Source organism: Agelaius tricolor, unplaced genomic scaffold (genome assembly GCF_023055355.1).
Source record: "Agelaius tricolor isolate 1412-34295 unplaced genomic scaffold, bAgeTri1.0.p SCAF_1, whole genome shotgun sequence".
NCBI lineage: Eukaryota > Metazoa > Chordata > Aves > Passeriformes > Icteridae > Agelaius > Agelaius tricolor.
Genome location: NW_027269261.1, coordinates 109428763 through 109441228, shown reverse-complemented (window position 1 = coordinate 109441228; position 12466 = coordinate 109428763). Strand labels below are relative to the sequence as shown.

General features: G+C 45.8%; 1 protein-coding gene across 1 annotated transcript; it reads left to right on the top strand.

Moving 5' to 3' along the window:
* The first annotated feature begins 2204 nt into the window (after positions 1–2204).
* On the top strand, positions 2205–11489 carry TDRD6 (tudor domain containing 6). Its single transcript, XM_071446849.1, has 4 exons — positions 2205–9031; positions 9448–9566; positions 10649–10738; positions 11155–11489. Exons 1-4 carry the CDS (start codon positions 2419–2421, stop codon positions 11257–11259), a joined length of 6927 nt encoding a protein of 2308 aa, XP_071302950.1. The 5' UTR covers positions 2205–2418; the 3' UTR covers positions 11260–11489.
* Positions 11490–12466: the final 977 nt, after the last annotated feature.

The following is a 12466-nucleotide window of genomic DNA, read 5'->3' as shown; positions in this document are numbered from 1 at the left end:
CCAGTGTCTCCAATGTGCCATTTTCTCACTGAACACAGTTTGGGTATTTTCTTGGCTTGCACTTGTTTGTTCTGATTGTTCTGTAGTTCAGTTGTGGCTGTATGCATTTGGGAGTGTGCTTCCAGCTTGGAAAGTATTAATCTCACCATTATTAGGGAGTCACAGAACCATAGAATGGGGCAGGTTGAAGGGACCACAGTGGCTCATCTGGTTCCACCTTCCTGCTCAAGCAGAGTCATCCCAGAGCACAGGGCACAGGATTACACAGTCAGTTCTGGAATATCTCCAGTGAGGGAGACTCCACAGCCTCTCTGGACAATCCACTCCAGGTCTCAGTCATTGTACAGTAAAGTTCTTCCTCATATTCAGGCAGAATCTCCTGTGCATCACTCCAAAGGTTTTGTTCAGAAATCCTGGTATTTTTCTGTCATCCTGAGAATCAAATCCAAGTTCTTTCTGTCTTGTACTCTAGCACCAGCAATGACAAAGCAGCAAAGCTGCTGCTCCTGCTGCCATCCTGTTAGCCTGATAAGCCAGTGATGGATACACAGCTTTACCTTTCTCACGAGACAGAATAAGTACTTTTATCATACAGTCATAGAACAGTTGGGGTTAGAAGGGACCTCTAAGATCAGTTCCAACCCCCTGCCATGGGCAGGGACACCTTCCACTATCCCAGGTTGCTCCAAGCTCCCTCCAGCCTGGCCTTGGACATTTCCAGGGTTTGGGAATCCACAGCTTCTCTGGGCAACCTGTTCCTATGTCTCACCACCCTCACAGTGAAGAATTTCTTCCTAACAGCCAATCTAAACCTGCTCTCCTTCAGTTTGAAGTCATTCCCCCTTGTCCTGTCACTCCAGGCTCTTGTAAAAAGTCCCTCTCCATCTTTCTTGCTGGCTCTCTTCAGGTACTGGAAGGCCACAATCAGGTCCCCTTGAAGCTTCTCCAGGCTGAACAATCCCAACCCTCTCAGCCTTTCCACGAAGGACAGTTGCTCAGCCTCTCTGATCATCATAACCAGTATATTAATTATAAGCAGTGTGTAAAACCACTTTTAGCCTGCATTTATCAAAGTTGCCATAAGCTACTTTTATGGGCACACAGCTTGGGAGAATCACTGAAACTCTAAGTTTTGTTAGAATAACCTTGATACGCTTCAATTAACAAAGCCTGGAAGAAGAGAGGTCTATTGATGAAACTGGATACAAGGAGTGCACAATTTATGGACCACAAAGACATTCTGCAGAAAACAGCAGACAAAAAAGAGACTAACAAAGACTTAGTATGTGTGCTGGAAAGTCCCTACCTGGGAAAAAAGATAATAAAGGGACTGAAGAATATAGACTAATTTGCAGAAGTGAGAAATCAATATCCAACAGAAGACAGAATACTAATTAATGAACAAGAATTCTGTCATTTAGAACCAGTGAATATTAATTTGCTTGCTAAAAATACATATATAAATAAACATAAAGGTTCTGTATCTGCATCTCTGTAGAGACCAGGATTTTGTCAGCCACACCCACACAACCCCCTCTTGGCCAAGAATAAAATAATGCCTGACTCGCTAACACTAAAAAGACAGCGTTAGAGGGTCTTATTTATCCCAATGATTTCAGAGGATTTGGTGTCACTCAACTTGGTGTCACTTGTAAACTTGCCGAGGGTGCGCTCCAACCCTTCACCTATGCAATTAATGAACATACTAAATAACCCAGGTCCCAATGCGGACCCTTGAGGCACAGCTCAAAATAAAAATGAAAAAAATGCCCAAAAATGCCTCGTAAAAATCTCGTAGAGAAAGACTTCTTTAACTGTTAATAAATCTCTCTCTTCGGCTGTGAATTGTTAGCAATTCCTGACGGGTGTCTAGCGCCAGCTCCCCGTCCTCACGCCACGGTTGCCGCCCTCACACCACGCCCCGCCCACAGGCCGCCACTGGCCAATAGCCGCCAAGCTCCGCACGCCTGTCCCGCCTCCGGCGCCGCTCTGACCAATGGGAACTAAGCGGGCTCGGCGCGCTCTCCCCTTCACCCCGCCCCCGCCGTCCCGCCGCCACCCGTCCCTCGTGGAGCGCTCCACCGTGGGAGAGGGCAGCTCCGCCCGGCTCTGCCCTGAGCCTCGCGGCGCCCCGGACATAATTCCGTAACCCTCCTCTTCGTGGCGACTCCGCGCACTCTTAGCGTAGCAGGAGCGGCGCCACGTCTCAGCTGGCTTCACCCCTCCATTTCTCCTTTCGCTTTGCGCCGCTCTCCACCCCACCGAGAGGATCGAAATGGACTCGGCCGCTGGGGCAACCGCTAACGGCTCCCCGTGGGTCACGTGGGCGGCGCGTGCTCTATATGAGGCCGAGGGGCGGGGAACGAGGCCTTCATTCGCCTCGTGCGGGGAGCGGAGGTGGGGCGAGGTGGCTTCGCGATGAGCTCCGGGCCGGGGTCCCTCGGCCGCGGTGATACCGTCACCCTGCGGGTCCGTGCTGTGGGGCTGCATCCCGAGGTGCCCATCCTGCGGCTGTGGGGGCTTCTGGGGGAAAGCAAGGCTGACTATGCCCTCCTGTACCGCGAGATCCAGGCGGCGGCAGGGCCGCGCCTGGCGGCCCGCCCCGAGTCCGGCGGGCCGGGGGCAAGCGGGACCAGGCTGTGCCCGGGAGAGATGGCACTGGTGGAAGTGTTGGGTGTGTGGTACCGCTGCTGTGTGGTGAGTTGTAGTGCCCAGGGCTACCGTGTTTTCCTGCTGGACGAGGGGTACGTGGTGACCACATCCGCCTATTACCTGGCACGGGGCTGCTCAGAGCTGTTCCAGCTGCCCCCGGAGGTGCTGGGCTGTGTCGTGGCCGAAGTCATGCCCTCCCACAGTAACGAGGGGACAGCGAGTGGGGATTCACCCGTGTCCAAGTGGACCGTGGAGGCGATGGAGTTCCTCAGCTTCCTGCAAGGCAAGGAGGTGTCTGGTGTGGTGCAGGAGGTGATAATGCCGCAGGTCATCGTGCTCGAGCTGCCCCAGCTCGTGGCTCAGATGCAGCAGCTGGGCCTGGCCAAACGTGTCTCTCCCAGCTGGTTCTGCCAGGTGCTCAGGCGCTGCCTGCCTTCTGGCCAGTTAAAGAAGCAGCTCTGTCAGCAGCCTCCAGCGTGTTCCCTTGGAGCTTTTGCAGTTCCACAGCTTGTCCATGTGTTGTTCTCGTACCAGCCTCTGTCACCTGCCTTGGATTACTACTACCCTCAGCTTCAGTTGGGTGTGACAGAGCCTGTCCTAGTGACCCATGTCTCGGACCCACATCACATTTACTGCCAGTTGCAGTGCCTGTCACAGGAGATCTGTTGCCTTTCTGAGACCATGTGCCATGCTTATGACCGGTGGGAGCAGGACTTACTGCCCAAAGTGGGCTCGCCCTGTGCTGCCCGTGGGATGGATGGCCAGTGGTACCGTGCCATTCTGCTGGAGCTCATTGCTGGGGAGCAGGACCAGCATGCAGCTCTCGTGATCTTTGTGGACTATGGCAAGAAGGAGACTGTGACCAGAGCGAACCTGCGCCATTTGCCTGCCGAGTGTTTCCGCATGCCTGTGGTCACTTACGCGTGTGCTCTTCAGGGTGTTTCGGATGGGGGCTGTGGCTGGTCCTCGTTGCAGGTTGACTTGCTGAAAGCGTTGGTGCTTGGCAGAGGAGTGAGTGCTCACATCAAAGCCTTTAACTCCTTTGAGCATCTCTATTATGTGACTCTCTATGGGGAAAATGGTGTTGATTTGAACCATCTTTTTGGGTCTCAGGCTTGCTGCCTGGCCAGCAGTCATGTGAGCCAAACTGAGGATCATGAGCAGCTGGAAGTAGAGGAATCCTTAGTTGAAGAGTTGGGATTGCCACCAGAAGTACCTCCTATTTTAGCACATGGGGATTTGGCTGCTGCTGCTGTAGCTGGTGTGTATCTGAAGACCTGGACATTGTACGGTGCACAGGTCTCCCACGTCCAAGACCCATCTGAGTTCTGGCTGCAGCTCCATGAGTATTACCAGCTATTCAGACAGCTGAAGCAGAGCATGTGGAATTTTTATTCCCATTCCACAAAGCTGGATGGTGCTGGGTGGGACCCACAGCCTGGATCCCTTTGTTGTGCCAGCGGGAACGAGGGTGTCTTTTATCGAGCAGTGGTTACCAGGGTGCTGGACACTGGGGTGGAAATACACCTGGTGGACAGAGGCAGTACAGAAACTGTGGATCTGTGTGCTGTGAAGGAGCTGCTCCCTCGGTTCAGGGAACTGCCTGCTTTAGCTCTGAAATGTTGTTTGGCAGGTGTCTCCCCTCCAAGAGGGAGTTGGAGTGAAGCTGCTGTGTCTGCATTCAGGGAGATGGTACTGAATAAGGAACTAAAGGTTTGGTTTTTGAATGTGCAGGGTGACAAATACATGGTTGAAATTTTTGACCAGTCCCAGTTAGGAGAGGGAAGAGTAAGTAAACTCATGGCCCAGGGGGGTTATGCTAAGTACCAGAGGTATGAAATACCCAAGACTTGCAAGAAATCAGACGAGTCTGTGACACAGGCCTCTTCCCTAGTGTGTGCTGCAGAGGAAAGCCAAGTAAATGCAGAGAAGAGGCTCAGAGAAGAATGTGATCTAAAGAGCAGTGATAGAATATTTGATTCTCATGTGGGTGTGATGGTCAGAGAGAGCCCTATTGCAACCATTCATAATTCTAAAAATAGTGAATCTCTTCTTTCTCAAGACTATGAGGGTAAGGAAAATCTGCACACCTCCGTGAGGCAGAACTATGTGGAAATTAAGCCAGGCTCCTCTTGTGGAGGCCACTTAGAAGTGGGAAGTACAGTTAATGTTATTTTGTCATATGTTGAGAGTCCTAGTTGTTTTTGGTGTCAGTTAAGTAGAAATTGCCAGGACCTTGAGATACTAATGGATGAAATTCAGGAGCATTGCAGAAATTCATCCAAGCCACATGTTTGGCCAAATCTTGTCTGTTTAGCCCAGTATTCAGAGGACAAAAAATGGTACAGGGCTTTAATAGTTAGTGAAGGAGTTTGTGCAGAAAAAGTAGAAGTCATATATGTTGACTATGGCAACAGAGAGCAGGTGTGTCTAACAAAGCTGCGTGCAATTAATGAACGCTTCCTTAGGTTAGAGGCTCAGGCATTCAGGTGCAGCCTTTACAACTTAATCCAACCCAATGGTCAGAATCCTTTTGCTTGGGATGAAGAAGCAATTCGGGCTTTTCGTCAGTTTGTTGTTGATTCATCATCTGACCTTGACCTAAAATGTACAATCTTTGCCTTGGCTTCAATAAATAGGGACCTGTTTAACATTGTAGATTTAATCACACCTTTTCAGAGTGCTTGCCAGTTTCTCACTGAGAGAGGTGTAGCCAGGCCTTTATTTCCTCAAAAACATCTGGAATCTTTGGTCCATCTTCACTCTTTCTATTATTCTAGTCACGGTATCAAAATTGGGAGTGAGGAAGATGTTTATATTACACATGTTGAGAATCCATGGACATTTTACTGCCAGCTTGAAAGGTGTGGAGATACCTTGGCACAGCTGGCTGATAACATTACTTCCCTGAGTGAGAGAGTGAGCAGCTCAGGATCCTTGGGGAAGTCTGGGACCTTGTGTCTGGCAAGGTACTCTGACAGTCAGTGGTATAGGGGAGTAATTATGGAAAGACAACCTAAGGCTAAAGTCTTCTTTGTGGATTTTGGGAACACAGAGACAATAGAGACAGATGATCTGCTTATTTTACCCAATGATGCTTCTGATATCTTGCTTGTGCCAATGCAGGCCATAAAGTGTTCTGTGTCTGATGTATCGTCTGTTTCTAAGGAAGCTGAAACATGGTTTAAAGAAGCTGTCCTGGAAAAGAGATTAAAAGCAATAGTGGTAGCAAAGGACTCTGATAATACACTGCTGGTTGAGTTGTTTGATAGAAATACTCAAATTAATACAAAACTGAAAGAGCTAAGCCTAAACAGTACAGGAGTGCGTGGTCGTGTACACAGTGAGACTTTGTGCGCTGGAAATACGAATGTGCATGAGAGGAATGAGACTGCAGGGTCCCCTTTCAGTGCAGGCAGGCCTCTTGAAAGAAAAAAATGTCGACCTGAAGCCCAGCAAGAGCAAGGGAGCAAAAGACACTTCAAAGAAGTTGTAAACCTTTTCCAGCACTCTGTGAAGGGACAGAGTGCTGGATTGCTAGAACCTAATGAGGTGCTTAACAGTAAGAACAACACTGTTTTGTTGAATAAAGTAGGGGAGGAGTCTCTGCTCTTTTCCCAGATGGATACACTGTCAGATACTAAGTCTGATGCTGAAGGCAGCTGTATAATGCTTAAAAATGCATCTGATCTGCCACCACAGAAGATAGTGCCAGCTCTTAAAACCTTAGTGTATGTGTCTTATGTCAGTGACCCACAGGATTTTTATGTTCAACTAGGGAGTGACGAGGTTCAGCTTAACAACATTTTGGAAAGTTTGAACAATGGGAAGTCAGTGAAGGACCCTTGTGGACAGCTTTTCCAAGCAGGAGATTTAATCAGTGCTGTTTATTCAGAAGACAGCCTGTGGTATCGAGCTGTAGTAAAAGAGAAGACTTCTGACAATTCAATAAGGGTGCATTATATTGATTATGGCGACACTTCTGTGATTAGTGTTGATCAAGCACGCAGGCTCCCTAAGAACTTGTCATCTATTCCAGCAATGAGCATTCACTGCTTTCTAGGTGGACTCAAATGCAAAAAAAATGCTGGCTGGACAGAGAAAGCAGTGTTTTACTTCACCAAGAGAACAAGTGAAATCCTGCTGTCATGTGAATTTGTGAAGAAGGTTGAGGATAAATGGGAAGTTATTCTCAGTGACCATCAAGGTATAATAACAGTGGATTTAACTGATAAAGATCTTGCAAGTACAGAAAGACTTTTCTCAAGAAGAAAAATTGATAAAAGAGAGAACTATGACATGATCACTGGCTGTGAGCCTTTGCCTCCTCAGGTACAAAATGAGATTTCCTGTGTAAATGATTGTAAATCGTTTATCTGGAAATTTCCAGAGGCAGGTCAGACTTTAAAAATTTACGTCACAGTAGTAAATAGTCCAGGATACTTCTGGTGTCACCGTGCTGATACCAAAGACGTGAGCTACATAGAGAAAAAAATAGAGGAAGCTGAAAAGCTTGGACTAAACTCTCTGAATGATGACAAGTCTTGTATTAAAAGTGGAGATATTTGTCTAGCAAAATACAGTCAGGATGGGTGGTTCTACAGAGCTCAGATCAGCAGTGTGAATGATGACAGTGTCGTTGTTAGACACGTGGATTACGGAAGCGAGGAAAACGTCAGGCTGGAGATGATCCGACAGATGCCATGTGAACTGCTCGGAGTGCCTGGGCAAGCTTTTGCTTGCTGTCTCTCAGGTTTCAGTCCCCCAGATGGCTCATGGCTTAGTGAAGCAAATAAGAAGTTTTATGATATGACTGAAAACCTTGTATTAGAAGCTGAAGTTGTAGAAATTTTGGAAAATGAAGATTCTGAAATCCCTCTGTGTGTTGTCAAGCTGGAAGCTTCTGGCAATAGTATTAATGAAGAGATGAAGCCTTTTTGGAAGGCTAATAAAGAAACTGGTGACAGTGCTTCCTCAAACCTTTGCAACCCCCTAAAGGAAAACAGAAGTTCAGACAGCAATTTGGGTCTTTGTCTCAACGAAGAAACTACTGCTGCTTGTGGATTAGCTCAGGAAGAAAGTGAAAGTGCTTTATTTTGTTCTGATCCTTTCCTGGGTGTAACTTCTGAGTGCTTAGAAACTGCAGAAGCAAATGTGTCAGTGGGAGCTGCCAGTGGGAAGGCTGATGGTGGATGTGAAATAGGAGAGCATGAGACCAGTTTTGATAAGGAGATGCCTCTGTCTGAAGGTGACAGTGCTAACAGTATGCTGCTAGAACCAATGAGAAACTGCAGCTCTCATACTGTGGGCAATGGAATGAAAGCTGAAGAACAAGACCTGTCTGAAATACTGTTTGGAGAGGAGGCTGAGCTGAAAGCAGAAGTGACAGGCAGTGCTCCAGCAGCCAGCCTTTTCCTAGGAGAAGAACAGGGACTGCAGAGATTGCCAGTGCTCCAGGCACAGCCATCTGCAAGCAGTGGAGCAGAGACGTTAGGACAACTGGATCCATTAGAAATGCACTTACCATGTGATGATCTAAATGAGCTCCTACAGGGGCTAGAGGGAGTTATGGAAAAGTCCTCCTGTGGTGAAGGAACAAAGGAAGCACTGGAAGCAAAGTCTCTTGAAATGCAGGCAGCATCAGGCAGTGAAACAAGAGAGACAGTGTTGAAGCAGGAATTGCTGGTGCTGCCAGATGTGAGGGAGGAGACAGGGCAATTGACAGCTCTGAACTGTCTTGAAATTTTGCCATTACTTAATGACAAAGAAAATCTGGTGCTTCCAGTTAGTGACAGAGAGAAGTCAGTAGAGCTGATTCCATCTGATGTTCAGCCTTCTTTGGGAGAGGAGACCAAGAAACTGCAAGCGAATTTGTCTGGAATTCATGAAGCAGAAGCTATACTAGGTGATTGGATGGAAGCAGACCCTCCTTCCCTAAGGCTGTCATCATCTGGTGGTAGACCTGAGAAAGAGCTGCACCAGAAGATGCATGACAAGCAGTTGATGCTAGGAGCCAAATTTGAGCCCTTTCTGGAACTGGTGCTGCCTAATGTTCAGCCTCCTGAGGAAGACAGGGAGGAAGATTTGATAGGGCTGGAACATGCTGTGCTACAGAGTTCTGCAAATAGTGGAAGTCAATTTTCATTTCTTTCAAAAGACTCAGCAAATCAAAGGCCTGTTTTCTCTGTGAAATCATGTGACTGTAAAGTTGAGAAACATAAGGGGTGGCAGAAGAGGAAAGGTGACTCTGTGGAAGAATGGATGGAACAAGACTTGACTGACTCATTTAAAGAGAGTGAAAATATGTGTGTTCAGTCTTTAGGCTGTAAGCCTGGGGAAGACAAAAAGCAAAATGAGAACTTGGCTGACTGCAATGCAGGTAAAGTATCTGATTTTAAAGGGTTAAATAATCAAAATGTTGTGCCATTCAAAAATGAAAATAGCTTTCTTGTAAAAAACCCAACTTTTATTCCCTAAAGATATTTTATTAGTGTTAATGCTTTCATGAATTAAGGACAGCAGACTGAGTTTAGTTTCTCATGGGTAGTGTGACAGTCTCAGCAACTAGTGTTACTTGGGAATATTAATGATTTTGAGTGGAAATCCATTTCTGAACATGAAGTGCATTTGCCAGACTGTTTGGGATGACAAATTTTTATCTTTCAAATATCAAGTAGTTTGGAGGGGGTGGGGCAGCAGTGTTTGAGATATCTGATTTTTGAGGGTTGATTTTTGTGGGGTTTTGTGAGGTTTTTTTTCCTTCCTCCTTCACTGCAAAATTACCATTTCTTGTAGCACACCATGACTATCCTTGTAATCTGAAGGGCTTTGCTGTTGGTTCCAAATGTGTGGTGTGGACTTCTCTCAAATGGTGTGATGCTCGCATTTTGGAGGTATCTGAGAAGGGTACCAAGGTAAGTGTGGTTTGAATACTCTTTCTGCAGTCTTAAGATCTAGTCCTTCTCTAAACTCTAAATAAATATTTTTTTTACATTTTGTTACAGAATTTAAGTATTTCAAAGGCTGATTCTGAATTTATAGACTAGAGAGAAACAGCGGTGTCTGAAATAGAGTTGATGATAAATGCCAACACTTGATGTTCCTTTCACATCTTATGCTCTTTTATTGACTGGGAATACTGAAGGATCTGACTCCAGTTTGAGGCACACGTGTGTGTGGTTTTGTCTGGCCTGAAGTTAGTGTTCTGCAGTGGAGCTGTGTTACCATTACATGCTCATGAAACTTGCCATTATTTTACTGGTGCTTTGAGGAGTTAGTGCTAGAGCACTAGAAACTTGGGAAGAAACTCAAACTATACCACAAGTAATAATGAATCCACAACTATCCCTGCTTCAGTGAAATGTATATTGCATTAGTGGTTGGTGGGAATTAACTTTAACAGCAGAGAATAATGCAGTGAGCTGCTTTGTTCTACTGCTGTTTGAGCTGGGGGGTGAATGAAACGTCTTTCTTCAGTCCAGGGGGAGTGTGTATTGATGTACAACATGCACAGACATTATACTTACATAAAATGACCTCTAGGTTATAATTTAGGATTGCAAATCCAAAAGGTTGTTTCATAAAAGCATCCTTTTGGAAGATGGAATGTCTGAGATCGTACAAGTCAGCTCTAGTGCTGGTAGATCCCTTGGGTATCTAAAACTAAGCTCAGGTGCATTCAGATGAGAGGCAGTGTCAGGGGTTATCATGTAATGATATCCCCATTCATTCATCAGCTTCCTTCTGGTTCTGATCTAGTAGTTGTTTTGCAGCCCTTTTCTCACTATGCTTGGGTTAGGAGCCCAGAAGAGCCTTGAGCAATCTCAGTCCCTACATTCAGTTTTATTAGAGATCAGCTTGTTCTTCTTTACAAGATCCAGACTTCTCAACACCTTCCCAGAGGCACAGAGTCCTCAACTGTGTTTTCCTACTGCTGTGTCTTGCTTGTTGGGTGTATTGCTGCTGTGCTAGATCCCCTTTGGCTCTGTCTGTACAGGTGTTGAACCTCTGCAGTGGCAATGAGGAGATTGTGCATCCTGAGAACGTCTGGAACGGAATTCCTGACGGGGCTCGCAGATCATCGGAGGTATGGCAGTGTGGGGCTGGGCAGGACAGTACAGGTTTTAAGAGAGGCTGCTAGCTAACTGCTAAGTCATGAAAAATACTTCTATTGTGGAGTAATTGGGAAGGAATAGTAAGGTTTTCACCAGTGTTCTTCATGAAGGACCTACCAGTGGATGAAAAACTCATCCACTCATCCAAAGTTCAGGTCATGAGCCATGGTGCTGGTGATGATAACAGCATGAATTTCCAGTTTGTTCTTCACATGCAGTCTTTGTATCCAAGTGAAAAGTGGGCAGAAGACTAATGAAGTGAGTTATAAGGGAGAAAAACAATGGTAAATAGGAGTCCAGTAAGAAGTTAGTCTAGTATTAAAGGAAGCACCTCAGTGGAAGTCTTGGCAATAGTGCCAGCTTCCTAACAGGATCCCTTTTTGTGTAGGCATTAACCCCTGCAACAGAAAACTTGCAGTCCTTACCAGAGGAGTCCTTACTTCAAGGTAAGTCTACCTTAAGCCCCCACATGGTTTGTGTACTCTGTGTTTGAATGGTTTCTAATTTTCTAGGAAATGCTTTATTTTGGAAAATACAGTTGAAACACTAATTTGAGCTTATGTAGTTGATACTGCTGGGGTTTTCTTGATAGCATTACCTTATGTATGTCAGTTTAAGGGTGACTACATGGAATGAAAGCTGCTACTGTGTCTGGATTACAAACCAATTTAGTATTTATTTATTCATCTAATGAGTTGAGCCTCTTGGAACAGCTGGGGTGGTTGACCCAAGTTATAGATTTTGGCAGGATTTTGAGCATTGCTATCAGCATGCTGTTCTTGGTCATGTTTCTGAGGCAAGGTGAGCAACTGCTAGGCAGACTCAATTAAGGATTTAGTTTAGCATTTGAGTGCCCCAGTCCCATAATCTATAAATCTAAATCCACAATAATACCATTTTAGTTGTTGTAAGGATAGTTTGTAAATAGTACATCTTTATTGTTACTTAAAATTTTTGAAGTGTTACTGGTAAACACTTCTTAAATGTACCAAATAAATAGTACAGGTTCTTTTTGTTTGTATGCTATTATGGAATTGTAGAGCAGTTCTGGCTGAAAGGGGCCTTTCCTGGTGGTGAAAGCAGGGCCAACTAGATCAGGTTGTTAAAGAAAGACCTTACTGCCAGTTCTGGAATCTGTCCAAGAATGGAGACTCCAAAACCTGTCTGGGCAATTTATTTCTGTGGTTGCCTGATGAAGACTAAACTGAGTTGAAGTGGGCATAGCATTTATGCTTTCAGGTATTAATTGGTGATTGTATTTCAGTATAACTACTGGTTTATGGGTAACAAATTAGGAAGCCTGCAACAGAGACTGGGTTGCCTGTTGAGCAAGAAAAATGGTAGTTAAAGAATTTGATAAAATGTTAAAATGGTCAGTCTGCAAACTCTCTCCCAGAATTGCATCCCTCAAATGCAGGATTATTTTTGATTTTAGAGTTGTTTTTTTTTTACTGGAGTTAGTGTGTGCACTCTCAGCACCAGCACAGGAAAGGTGAGTCAGGGTCATGCACCCACATGTCACAGAGCTGGAACCTGCTGCACACACTGCCACTGCCTGGAAAGGCAGTTTGAGTAGGAAGTACTCAGGGTGCAAAAACTCCTGCAGTGGTTTATGTCAAGCCCACTGAGGGATGGAATAACTTGAACTCATAACTGAAAACTGAGAGCACTGCTGCTTCATCTTCTGCTGTTTCAGCTGT